We start from the raw sequence: 14,392 nt of genomic DNA on the forward strand, positions 1-14,392 counted from the left end.
TATATCATGAATCTACATGATATAACTTCATGTAAAGTGTTAACCAATTGTCTTGACCACTAGATGATTCAACAGGGCTGTATTGTTCTACCTACTACAGGACAGACAACTCTGAAACTTTTACTTGCATCTTTGCACAGAAGTAAGTTGACACTATGGATTAAGTCAAAGGCAAATATCACATACGTACATTACAAAGCACTGTAAAAGCACACAAAAGGCTATTGAAATGGCATTTTAAATGTCACATACTGTATATGGAAAGCAGCACTTCACGCACACTGACCTTTTGAACAGGAAACATGGATATTTCACCTTTTAAATCAGGAAACATGGATATTTCACCTTTTAAATCAGGAAACATGGATATTTCACCTTTTAAATCAGGAAACATGGATATTTCACCTTTTGAACAGGAAACATGGATATTTCACCTTTTAAAGCAGATTCCATGATATGATTTACAACCATATTGATCGGTTATAGTTGGTGTTATTGACATTTATTCAACTTCCGTGTCTTTCCTTATTTTCCTATGTCTCCATGGCTACCGAGGTCTATTTATAGGTGAATGGCCAGTCCCGTCTGATCCAGTTCCTGTGGGGGGTAACTTGAACCCTGACCACCAGGACTCTGACCTCTGTGTTAGCCTTTTTTTTAACGCATCCCACACAACAACAACATAGCCAGATGGATTACTTGATGACTTCCTGGTTGGTTGCTTTATTAGATTCCAGAATAAAATTCTGATATTGCAGGTCAAGGTATGTTGGGATGTACGTTAGTGGAACCGGGTTGTTACCAGCTGTGCTCTATTATTATTTTCTACAGATACCACTGTATACGTTTCCCATCCTTCTCTGTTGTATCACAAAAATAAAAATGTCACTACTGTTTGTGGCAGAAAGCACTTCCATGTGAAAAAGAATGGCACTATAGAGCAAATAAAACACATTGATTGATATGACTCAATTCTGGTTTATTTTGTACTTGAGTCTCAGATTCTCTCATTGCCAAATAAAAGTCTAATTTATTTTTTGCTGAATGAAAAGGTGTAGTTGGTCACAACATAGGCCTGAATATCTGTAAAAGACTGCCGCCATTACAATACAGTTAATTACTGTGTCTTTACTGTGCAAGGTGTGCAGGCTTGTAAACTATATATATATATATATATATATATGTTATATACATATATGTAATCACATGTTTATTACCTAAAAACACATTTAAAAAAATTCATAATGCAACAGAAATGATCTATTTTTAGAAAAATAGCTAGTCCTATATAATCAGAATAATTGATGAGCAATGACTGGTGCACCGGTTTTGTCTTTGGCAAAACCCTTTGAGCAGTACTATAGCATGCAGTACTATAGCATCCAGAGCAGTACTATAGCATCCAGAGCAGTACTATAGCATGCTGTACCTGCGGTCGCCAGCCAGACATCAACACGGGATTCTTAAGACTCGGACACGGTAACTGTTAGTAGGAATCTGGGGCGGTCACCTCTTTTAGTATCCCGGCTTTGCCAATAGACAGTCCTTATGCACAGGTCTAAGATCAGCTTAGTACTTTCTCCAAACCTTGCATTAACCATTAAATTAAACCCCAAACCGACCTTAGATCAATGTCTAGGGACTATTCCGTCTCTCTCGGAGTGACAGACAAGGGATGCTGTCATCAACAAAGAGCGTGCAAATCTTCCTACCCCACCGCGAGAATACTGCATGGGCACCTGCTACTTTAATTCAATTGGGCATTCCACACGTCCGTCAGACTGATGGGACTGCCCAATATTTTGTCTGATTGGTTAGGATGTGTGGCAATTGGGATCTCTCAAGATCCCATTTGTCGTCGCTTGTATCTGTGCCAGTGAAGGGGCTGGACGGGATCGTCTCATTCAATGGGCGGGGATTCACAGCAGTTGTAGATTTTCATTCGGAGACTCTATTTATAAAGCGGGACTTAAATTGAAGTTATTTTTTATTGGTGTATAGACAGGAAGTGATTGAGCTGCGCTGAAGCCGGCGCTTTGCCCTCACCCTTCTGTCTGTCTGTTTTATGATCAGTAGAACGTGTGTGTGCGCCTTCCACTGAGAGAGCGGTGTAATGATAAAAGCCGCATTTGCGGTACGCTCCTCTCACCTCATATAAGTCAGGAAAAAACGGAGAAACCGCCTTATTTCGTTCCTCCTCGAGCCCTAGACGTATCCACGTCTCGGAGAACATTGTGAAGGTGAGATATTTAGTTACCAATAGCCAACTCTAATTCAGTCGTAGATAGTCTAATATACTGCACGGCGACGCATCATATTTCATTGGTGTTGGCTACTTGCTAACCTAGCTCGGTTAGTCTAAATGCGGGTGGCATAACGCCGAAAATTACACCCAATAGGGGACCTTCCAGCGGCGTGCTGCCTGGCCCTCCGGTTAGCATGCAGGCCCACGAATGGTACAAAACGATCACATAGCAAACCGAAAATATTGTAAGCTGTTAGACAAGAGAATGCAAGCAGTTGTAAATATGTTGCTTTATTAATTAAGGGTTAATTATAAGTATATTATTATAACACTATTATGGCATCTTACCTGTAACATATTCGTATTATTAACCTATTATTAGTAATACTATTAATATTAGGTTATTATTTAACCCACATTAGTGACTGACCAGGCTAAATCCCATGCGCTCTCTATAATGTGGTCCATTGAGTCTATCATTAGGCTATATGCTATAAGGAATCCTCTAATCATTATTCATACCTCATGCTCGAGGTGTGGTTGGCGTTTGGCTTCATGGCTTTTGTCGGGTGGTATGGTGTTGCAGGTAGTAGAATGGGAATCTTTCATATAGCTCCCGTTAGCGGACGCGCTAATATTTTGGACGGGGAAGCTTGCTAGTGTGTCTGTCTGCCAGTGACAGTTTCAGGCGGTGGTTGAGTCACAATGTCACCGCTGCCTCAACACTCGGCTTTTTTCCTCAAATTTAAGCGTAAAGAAAAGGCGTTACCATGCCCCCACCCCTCACCCCCCACCCCCCACCACTCACACACAACCACACACACATTCCTCCCGCACCCCCACATTGACCTCAGGTATTCTTTAATGCTGCACTGTGGCGGTGTATTGGGGAGTGTGCTTAGTTTAGTGTTGCTATGGAAAACATCTGGTGTTATTAGGCTTTAGACACCTGGCTGAGTGAGCTACAGTAGCCTGGTCACTCAGTCATGGACTGACCAAAGACAGCCTTGTTCAGATGTGCTATAAGCTTTTGTTCTAATGATAAATACAGACAGACATGTATAAACAGATGATAAGGAATGCCTCAGGATATCTGATGACTATTTCTGGCCATCCTTCATCTTCCTTCTCGCATCAGTCATGAAGCTGCACTCGGTCTCTCTGTTTGGAGTGACTCACCAACACTAAGCTGCTGTATGTACACAGTATGACAGACAGACAGGAGAAGGTGTCCGTGCAGGTGTAGACCTACTCAGGCCAGAGACAGAGGGACAGACACAGACAGAAAGACATGGGAGGAATCAGTAGACACCTTATCTGTGATGACAGACAGCAACATACCTTCTGTTTTGGGTGGGGTTGACACTCAGACTTACTTTATGTACTGTATGCAGAGGGGTTCGGCTTCAATCCAAATGATGAGTAGTCATTTATTGGGGTAGACAATATCAGTGTCCTTTAGGAGCCAATAAAGATATAAACAAACAGTCTATAGATGATTGACACCCTCAGACCAATCACTAAATCAATCCATACTAGTTTTCAGAGACGTCTGAGAAATGGCCTGTATGGCAGACTCAGCTTCACTACTCAATGGCTACTAATACACACTTCCCTTACAATCACACCCATCATGGATGATGTGATTGTTAAAGCCAGGGATTGGAGGTACATGTTGATATAGAGCTGTCTTTGTCCCACAGCGTTTGACAACTAGAAGTGGTTGGCTCGTGACTCCAGCAGAGTGCACTGGACTGTAAAGGTCCTCTGTGTCGCTGTGTGACCTAATCTTAGTTCTGTTGCTATGATAATACAGTAATATCAGCCAACTGTGGAGTAGACCTCCCCTCCTCTCTCTCACTCTCCCTCTCTCTGCCTCTCCCTCTCTCTGCCTCTCCCTCTCTCTGCCTCTCCCTCGCTCTGCCTCTCCCTCGCTCTGCCTCTCCCTCTCTCTGCCTCTCACTCTCTCTCTCTCTGCCTCACTCTCACTCTCCCTCTCCCTCTCTCTCTGCCTCTCCCTCGCTCTGCCTCTCCCTCGCTCTGCCTCTCCCTCGCTCTGCCTCTCCCTCTCTCTGCCTCTCACTCTCTCTCTCTCTCTCTCTGCCTCTCTCTCTCTCACTCTCTCTCACTCTCACTCTCACTCTCTCTCTCTCTCTGCCTCTCTCTGTGCCTCTCTCTGCCTCTCTCTGCCCCTCTCTCTCTCTCTGCCTCTCTCCCTTTCTCTCTCTCTCTCTCTCTCTCTCTCTCTCTCTCTCTCTCTCTCTCTCTCTCTCTCTCTAAGCTCTGACTGTCATGTCACTTTACTGAGTCAGTTGATGTATTCCTCTACTCCCTTCCCCCTCCATCCCTCCATCCATCTCTCTCTCTTCCACCCTGACTGTCTCCTTGATTTGCTCTGTCTTTCAATTATGCCATCTCTGACTATCAGGACTGTATCTGGGCTGTGTGGTCCTACTGCTCTCATTTTCTGTGTGTGTGCATTATGTGTGTGTGTGTTTGGTGTGTGTACTTACTAGTCTACTACTGCTCTCTTGAGAGGGATCACATCACTGTCACTGTCTGATAGTTAGGCAGTCCTCCTCCACTCACTCACACTCACATGCCATGATCAGTGAAATACACTGCTCTGATTTTCATCTACTATGCAGTCCACTCACTCACACTCACGTGACAGTGTGACTGAGTGAGAACATGTCTAACACTGTCTTTTGTCTCTTCTCCCCTCCCCTCTCTCTCTCTCTCTCTCTCTCTCTTCTGTCTTTCTTCTCTCTTTCCTCTCTCTCTCTCTCTCTCTCTCTCTCTCTCTCTCTCTCTCTCTCTCTCTCTCTCTCTCTCTCTCTCTCTCTGCCAGCAGCACCATGTCCAGGCCGTCAGGGGGCGGTGTTGCCAATGATGTCACCCGCTTCCTGTCCACGGGGGCGGTGCCAGGCTCGCCCACTTCCTCTACCCCCACTGGCCACGTATTCTCCGCCTCCAGCCAGGCTGATTGGGCGGCAAAGAGGCTCGTCTGGGTTCCATCCGAGAAGCACGGCTTTGAGGTGAGTGGGCTGGGCGGGGCCAATGGACATGGTCAGGGTGGAGGGCAGCTGGTGGTGAGGTTAGGGGAGGGCCGACCTTTTCAACTAATCAACTAATCATGGTCGTCAATATAGGGCATTGTTAGTTGAAGCAGGTGTTTTAGAGTTGGGCTGGAACAAAAACCTGTGTGCACTGCTGCGCTCCAAGGAGTTGCCCACCTCTTGCCCTACCATGGGGCACAGGCCTCCCTGGGTCCATCAGTCCTATGCAGTTGAGCACGACATTGACAACTACATAGCAGATAAGCACACCATGCATTCAATTGAGATGATTCCATACCATGTCATAATCATTTTCATGATCTATTTGTTGCATTTCTATCTGCAGCACTCTGAATAGTCCTCATACAGGTGAATAATTGGCTCCAGGCGTGTGCCTGTTTGACAGGTGTGGAAAACAGAACAGTGTGTTTCTCAAGACAATGGAATGGTAACCCATTGATCTAGCATTCTCTATGATGCTATTTCACAGTGTTGGAATACCTTCCTTGTCTTTCTATGCTTCTCTGTACCCTTCCAACTCTATTCTAGTCTCCTTCTATTGTCAGTGCTACAGTGTACTAGGGCTTCTAGTTCTCCTCTCTCACATTGCTTTAGTCACAGGGCTCTATCTCTCTGTTGGAGCCACGCTGCGCTCTGATCTACGTCACTCAGCTCTACATGTTGCATTCTAAACCTCGTCTTTCTATGAGAAGTGGCATCACTTGTAGAACCCTTCCACCTCTATCCTTTACCTTGATCACTCTCTCCTTACATCTGTTCTGCTGTGTCCCAGTGCGCTCTGTGTTCCAAGGCTCTTTGTGTTCCACAATGTGACAGGGTTCCAATGGGCGCTCTACTCTATAGTATGTCTATACAGGGTAGCTCTCTCTGTTTCTCTGCTGTTCTGATATGCAGCTCTATGAATAGAACAATACACTCCTTCAGCCTCCTAATGTTAAAGAGGCCGCAGTAACACACACACACACACACACACAGTCACACACATAGTCACACACACTGTCGTCATTCTACATTCATATTTTAAGTGTGTGGTTAGTCGTATTCTGAGAATGCGGGTGTGTGTGCCAGGCAGAAGTAAATGGTGAACAGAACAGAACAGAGCAGAACAGAGCAGAGCAGAACAGAGAATAGAATAGCAGAGCAGAGCAGAGCAGAACAGAGAATAGAATAGCAGAACAGAACAGAACAGAGCAGAGCAGAACAGAGCAGAACAGAGAATAGAATAGCAGAACAGAACAGAGCAGAGCAGAACAGAGCAGAGCAGAACAGAGCAGAACAGAGCAGAGCAGAGAATAGAATAGCAGAACAGAACAGAGCAGAACAGAACAGAGCAGAGCAGAACAGAGCAGAACAGAGAATAGAATAGCAGAACAGAACAGAGCAGAACAGAACAGAGCAGAGCAGAACAGAGCAGAACAGAGAATAGAATAGCAGAACAGAACAGAGCAGAACAGAGCAGAGCAGAACAGAGCAGAACAGAACAGAGCGAGCAGAACAGATCAGAGCAGGGTAGATTCTTGTGACCTGACCAGTTCAGAGTTCACCACTTCCTGTTGTCCCCCCCGGTCATAAGAGCTGTACTATGACAAGGGTTATTAACTCCTCTCTCTCTGTGTCTATTTCTGTTTGCTCCTCCTCAGTCTAGCCATCTCAACCACTATCAATGTATGCACTGTTTTATGTTGTGTGTGTATGTGGACACCAGTGATGCTTATTGCTTCATACTGGAAATCAATCCCACCTCCTCTTGTCATGTGATGAAGCCCTATATTTCACACCACCATGTGTTATTACCATGTGTTATTACCATGTGTTGTTACCGTGTGTTATTACCGTGTGTTATTACCGTGCGTTGTTGCCGTGTGTTATTACCGTGTGTTATTACCGTGCGTTGTTACCGTGCGTTATTACCGTGTGTTATTACCGTGCGTTGTTACCGTGCGTTGTTACCGTGCGTTGTTATCGTGCGTTATTACCGTGTGTTATTACCGTGTGTTATTACCATGTGTTATTACCGTGCGTTGTTACCGTGCGTTGTTACCGTGCGTTATTACCGTGCGTTATTATCGTGCGTTATTACCGTGTGTTGTTACCGTGCGTTGTTACCGTGCGTTGTTACCGTGCGTTGTTACCGTGCGTTGTTACCGTGCGTTGTTACCGTGCGTTATTACCGTGCGTTATTACCGTGCATTATTACCGTGCGTTGTTACCGTGCGTTGTTACCGTGCGTTGTTACCGTGTGTTATTATCATGCGTTTCTACCATGTGTTATTTTCATGCATTATTTCTACCTTTAGATTTTGTGGCATAGAGAAAGTTAAGATATCAGACAGGGGAGGTGATATTAATAATATTCTGAGTAAAAGAGAATGTTTTGGGATTTTCACCCTCCAGACATTATTTCCTAAAGGTCTTAATGATGAAATGCCTATGTATGTTATGTTGTGAATTTGAACATGAATTATGTCCCTATTTAAGATTGCTCTGATGTTTTTCGTACGATGTACCCAATGATTAATGAAAACTTGCTATGTCCTCATTGTGGTCTTACAGACGTGTTTAATATATATATATATTTGGTAGAACTTATTTGTTTTTCCTTCGCCTCCAACCCCTTTCCATGTGTGGAACGGATGTGGGTGGGGCTAGGTCTACATAAGGGTTCTAATTTTAAGAAATTTACAAAAGCTCTGACGAACGCCGTGAGGCCGATACGTAAAGCTCTGATGAAGGCCGTGAGGCCGATACGTAAAGCTCTGATGAAGGCCGTGAGGCCGATACGTAAAGCTCTGACGAAGGCCGTGAGGCCGATACGTAAAGCTCTGACGAAGGCCGTGAGGCCGATACGTAAAGCTCTGACGAACGCCGTGAGGCCGATACGTAAAGCTCTGACGAACGCCGTGAGGCCGATACGTAAAGCTCTGACGAAGGCCGTGAGGCCGATACGTAAAGCTCTGACGAAGGCCGTGAGGCCGATACGTAAAGCTCTGACGAAGGCCGTGAGGCCGATACGTAAAGCTCTGACGAACGCCGTGAGGCCGATACGTAAAGCTTATTAAAGATCAGTGATACTATCAAGAGCAGTGTGCGGTTTCCTTTGTCCTTCATCTTGTTCAACTGTTGCCATGCACCTGCAAAAAGATTTCTCAGATCTGCGAGTGCCTTTTGAATTTTGAATTTTCATGCATTATACCATGTGTTATTATCATGTGTTATTACCATGTGTTATTACCATGTGTTATTACCATGTGTTATTACCATGTGTTATTACCATGTGTTATTATCATGTGTTATTATCATGTGTTATTACCATGCGTTATTACCATGCGTTATTACCATGTGTTATTACCATGTGTTATTACCATGTGTTATTATCATGTGTTATTACCATGCGTTAATACCATGTGTTATTACCATGTGTTATTACAATGCGTTATTATCATGTGTTATTATTATGCATTTGTACCATGTGTTATTATCATGTGTTATTATTATGTGTTTGTACCATGTGTTATTATCGTGTGTTATTATCATGTGTTATTATTATGCGTTTGTACCATGTGTTATGGCTTGTCATGTCTTGTGCTGTTAGTGGATGTTTCCTGGATCAGTATCTAACTAACCTCTCTGTCCCTTCCCCTTCCCCTACCCTCTCTCTCTAACTCTCTTTTCCCTGCCTCTCTCTCTCCCCCCGCCTCTATCTCTCCCCCTACCCTCTCTCTATCTCCTCCCCCTTCTCCCCGCTCTCTCTCTCACTCCCCCCACCCCAACCCTCCAGTCTGCCAGTATCCGTGAGGAGCGTGGGGATGAGGTGGAGGTGGAGCTAACAGACAGCCAGAGGAAGCTGACCCTGTCCAGAGAGGAGGTCCAGAGGATGAATCCTCCCAGGTTCAGTAAGGTGGAGGACATGGCTGACCTCACCTGTCTCAACGAGGCCTCCGTCCTACACAACCTCAGAGAGAGATACTACTCTGGCTTGATATACGTCAGTGTACATTACACACACACACACACACACACACACACACACACACACACACACACACACACACACACACACACACACACACACACCACAGGACACAATAATACATAAACTCAAACTTGCACAGCACACAAGGGAGAAGTGAAAGTCAAAACTGATGTGTACAGTATAGACGGTAGAAGTCGGAAGTTTACATCCACTTATGTTGGTGTCATTAAAACTCGTTTGTCAACCACTCCACACATTTCTTGTTAACAAACTATAGTTTTGGCAAGTTGGTTAGGACATCTACTTTGTGCATGACACAAGTATTTTTTCCAACAATTGTTTACAGACAGATTATTTCACTTATAATTAATTCACTGTATCACAATTCCAGTGGGTCAGAAGTTTACATACACTAAGTTGACTGTGCCTTTAAACAGCTTGGAAAATTCCAGAAAATTATGTCATGGCTTTAGAAGCTTCTGATAGGCTAATTGACATCATTTGAGTTAATTGGATGTGTACCTGGGGATGTATTTCAAGGCCTACCTTCACACACAGTGCCTCTTTGCTTGACATCGTGGGAAAATCAAAAGAAATCAGCTAAGACCTCAGAAAAAACATTGTAGACCTCCACAAGCCTGGTTCATCCTTGGGAGCAATTTCCAAACGCCTGAAGGTACCACGTTCATCTGTACAAACAATACTATGCAAGTATAAACACCATGGGACCACGCAGCCGTCATACCGCTCAGGAAGGAGACTCGTTCTGTCTCCTAGAGATGAACGTACTTTGGTGCAAAAAGTGCAAATCAATCCCAGAACAACAGCAAAGGACCTTGTGAAGATGCTGGAGGAAACAGGTACAACAGTATTTATATCCACAGTAAACCCAGTCCTATATTGACATAACCTGAAAAGCCGCTCAGGGAAGAAGCCACTGCTCCAAAACCGCCATAAAAAAGCCAGACTACGGTTTGCAACTGCACATGGGGACAAAGATCGTACTTTTTGGAGAAATGTCCTCTGGTCTGATGAAACAAAAATAGAACTGTTTGGCCATAATGACCATCGTTATGTTTGGAGGAAAAAGGGGGACGCTTGCAAGCCAAAGAACACCATCCCAACCGTGAAGTACGGGGGTGGCAGCATCATGTTGTGGGGGTGCTATGCTGCAGGTGCAGTTCACAAAATAGATGGCATCATGAGGGATGAAAATTATGTGAATATATTGAAGCAACATCTCAAGACATCAGTCAGAAAGTTAAAGCTTGGTCGCAAATGGGTCTTCCAAATGGACAATGACCCCAAGCATACTTCCAAAGTTGTGGCAAAATGGCTTAAGGACAACAAAGTCAAGGAATTGGAGTGGCTATCACAAAGCCTTGACCTCAATCCTATAGAAAATTTGTTGGGATTACTGAAAAAGCGTGTGTGAGCAAGGAGGTCTACAAACCTGACTCAGTTACACCAGCTCTGTCAGGAGGAATGGACAAAAATTCACCCAACTTATTGTGGGAAGCTTGTGACCCAAGTTAAACACTTTAAAGGCAATGCTACCAAATACTAATTGAGTGTATGTAAACTTCTGACCAACTGGGAATGTGATGAAAGAAATAAAAGCTGAAATAAATTTGTCTCTCTACTATTATTGTGACATTTCACATTCATAAAATAAAGTGGTGATCCTAACTGACTGAAGACAGGGAATTATTTACTAGGATTAAATGTCAGGAATTGTGAAAAACGGTATTTAAATGTATTTGGCTAGGGTGTATGTCAACTTCCGACTTCAACTGTATAAGCACAAGATAAACACGTCACACCGTGTGTGTGTGTGCGTGTGCGTGTGCGTGTGCGTGTGTGAACAAAAGTCCCCACAAGAATAGTAAACAAATGAACATTTGACCAACTGGGGACATTTTGTTAGTCCCTACAAGGTCAAATGCTATTTCTAGGGGGTTCAGGGTTAAGGTTAGAAATAGTGTTAGGGTTAGAATTAGGTTTAGTGTTAGGAGCTAGGGTTAGTTTATGGGTTAGGGTTAGGAACTAGGGTTAGTTTATGGGTAAGGGTTAGGAGCTAGGGTTAGTTTATGGGTTAGGGTTAGTTTATGGGTAAGGGTTAGGAGCTAGGTTTAGTTTATGGATAAGGGTTAGGAGCTAGGGTTAGTTTATGGGTAAGGGTTAGGAGCTAGGGTTAGTTTATGGGTAAGGGTTAGGAGCTAGGGTTAGTTCATGGGTAAGGGTTAGGAGCTAGGGTTAGTTTATGGGTAAGGGTTAGGAGCTAGGGTTAGTTTATGGGTTAGGGTTAGTTTATTGGTAAGGGTTAGGAGCTAGGGTTAGTTCATGGGTAAGGGTTAGGAGCTAGGGTTAGTTTATGGGTAAGGGTTAGGAGCTAGGGTTAGTTTATGGGTAAGGGTTAGGAGCTAGGGTTAGTTCATGGGTAAGGGTTAGGAGCTAGGGTTAGTTCATGGGTAAGGGTTAGGAGCTAGGGTTAGTTCATGGGTAAGGGTTAGGAGCTAGGGTTAGTTTATGGGTAAGGGTTAGGAGCTAGGGTTAGTTTATGGGTAAGGGTTAGGAGCTAGGGTTAGTTTATGGGTAAGGGTTAGTTTATGGGTTAGGGTTAGGAGCTAGGGTTAGTTTATGGGTAAGGGTTAGGAGTTAGGGTTAGTTTATGGGTAAGGGTTAGGAGCTAGGGTTAGTTTATGGGTAAGGGTTAGGAGCTAGGGTTAGTTTATGGGTAAGGGTTAGTTTATGGGTTAGGGTTAGGAGCTAGGGTTAGTTTATGGGTAAGGGTTAGTTTATGGTTTAGTGTTAGGAGCTAGGGTTAGTTTATGGGTAAGGGTTAGGAGCTAGGGTTAGTTTATGGGTAAGGGTTAGGAGCTAGGGTTAGTTTATGGGTAAGGGTTAGTTTATGGGTTAGGGTTAGGAGCTAGGGTTAGTTTATGGGTAAGGGTTAGGAGTTAGGGTTCGTTTATGGGTAAGGGTTAGGAGTTAGGGTTAGTTTATGGGTAAGGGTTAGGAGCTAGGGTTAGTTTATGGGTAAGGGTTAGGGGCTAGGGTTAGTTTATGGGTAAGGGTTAGGAGCTAGGGTTAGTTTATGGGTAAGGGTTAGTTTATGGGTTAGGGTTAGGAGCTAGGGTTAGTTTATGGGTAAGGGTTAGTTTATGGGTTAGGGTTAGGAGCTAGGGTTAGTTTATGGGTAAGGGTTAGGAGTTAGGGTTAGTTTATGGGTAAGGGTTAGGAGTTAGGGTTAGTTTATGGGTAAGGGTTAGGAGCTAGGGTTAGTTTATGGGTAAGGGTTAGGGGCTAGGGTTAGTTTATGGGTAAGGGTTAGGAGCTAGGGTTAGTTTATGGGTAAGGGTTAGTTTATGGGTTAGGGTTAGGAGCTAGGGTTAGTTTATGGGTTAGGGTTAGGAGCTAGGGTTAGGATTAGGGGTTCTGGAAAATTGGATTTTGAATGGGACTGAATTGTGTGTCCCCACGATGTTAGTTGTACAAGACTGTGTGTGTGTGTGGGGGGGGGGTTACTCTGTAGAGAGAACTGTGACATCAGTGTAACTGATATAAGAGGAGGGGTTGTGTTACATCACAGACGTTTATATAAGAGAGAGAAGGACGGAGCAGAAAGGAGAGCTGCATCTACTGTTTCGTGACTATGAACCAATGAAGGGAGGGATGAGAGATAGAAAGAAAGAAAGAAAGAAAGAAAGAAAGAAAGAAAGAAAGATAAGTGTTGCGGTACTTTGATATGAAGAATGTGTCAGAAAGAGTTAGAATGTGACATAGTGAATGACACTTTGTATTGTATATCTATGTTGAGGAATTTGAAGGCTGTTTATCTAATCTGCTTTAGAGAAAGAGAGAGAGAAAATTAGGGATTTTGGTGGACAAGGCAGTATACTGACCCTCATATTTCAGTCCACCACACACACACACACACACACACACACACACACACACACACACACACACACACACACACACATCACTGTATGTGTGGATTATCAGGGAAGGGTGTGAGAGGAGGTGGATGGGTAGGGGTGACCAGTCAGAATCCACAGAGTCATCTTGTTTACACTGTTGCCTGCATATTTCATTCATAAACCTGTGTTGTAGCACTAGCTGGTTGATTGATTATCCTGACAGCTATCTGTCTTTTTCATTAGAAATCCTCCTTACACATTCCACCTGACCCTACTCATACTGTAGGTTAATATGTCCTACTCATACTGTAGGTTAATGTGTCCTACTCATACTGTAGGTTAATGTGTCCTACTCATACTGTAGGTTAATGGGCCTTACTCATACTGTAGGTTAATGTGTCCTACTCATACTGTAGGTTAATATGTCCTACTCATACTGTAGGTTAATGGGCCCTACTCATACTGTAGGTTAATGTGTCCTACTCATACTGTAGGTTAATGTGTCCTACTCATACTGTAGGTTAATGTGTCCTACTCATACTGTAGGTTAATGTGTCCTACTCATACTGTAGGTTAATGTGTCCTACTCATACTGTAGGTTAATGTGTCCTACTCATACTGTAGGTTAATGTGTCCTACTCATACTGTAGGTTAATGTGTCCTACTCATACTGTAGGTTAATGTGTCCTACTCATACTGTAGGTTAATGTGTCCTACTCATACTGTAGGTTAATGTGTCCTACTCATACTGTAGGTTAATGTGTCCTACTCATACTGTAGGTTAATGTGTCCTACTCATACTGTAGGTTAATGTGTCCTACTCATACTGTAGGTTAATGTGTCCTACTCATACTGTAGGTTAATATGTCCTACTCATACTGTAGGTTAATGGGCCTTACTCATACTGTAGGTTAATGTGTCCTACTCATACTGTAGGTTAATGTGCCCTACTCATACTGTAGGTTAATGTGTCCTACTCATACTGTAGGTTAATGTGTCCTACTCATAGTGTAGGTTAATGTGTCCTACTCATACTGTAGGTTAATGTGCCCTACTCATACTGTAGGTTAATGTGTCCTACTCATACTGTAGGTTAATGTGTCCTACTCATACTGTAGGTTAATGTGTCTTACTCATACTGTAGGTTAATGTGTCCTACTCATACTGTAGG

The 14,392-nt window shown here is 43.6% G+C and overlaps 1 protein-coding gene across 8 annotated transcripts in view; it reads left to right on the forward strand.

Annotated features, from left to right (window-relative positions):
* The first annotated feature begins 1,985 nt into the window (after positions 1 to 1,985).
* LOC106605745 (myosin-10) overlaps positions 1,986 to 14,392 on the forward strand; it is a 94,034-nt gene continuing 81,627 nt past the window's right edge. For 6 of the 8 annotated variants that reach the window (XM_045699404.1, XM_045699444.1, XM_045699453.1 and 3 more), the window contains exons 1-3: positions 2,023 to 2,240; positions 5,100 to 5,283; positions 9,104 to 9,310. In XM_045699404.1, coding sequence (XP_045555360.1) covers positions 5,104 to 5,283; positions 9,104 to 9,310 — 387 coding nt within the window. In that variant the 5' untranslated portion in view covers positions 2,023 to 2,240; positions 5,100 to 5,103. Of the gene's footprint in view, positions 2,241 to 5,096; positions 5,284 to 9,103; positions 9,311 to 14,392 lie in introns of all 8 variants that reach the window. The other 2 variants (XM_045699411.1, XM_045699464.1) reach the window with 2 other exon arrangements.

Source organism: Salmo salar, chromosome ssa02 (assembly GCF_905237065.1).
Source record: "Salmo salar chromosome ssa02, Ssal_v3.1, whole genome shotgun sequence".
In the NCBI taxonomy this organism is placed as follows: domain Eukaryota; kingdom Metazoa; phylum Chordata; class Actinopteri; order Salmoniformes; family Salmonidae; genus Salmo; species Salmo salar.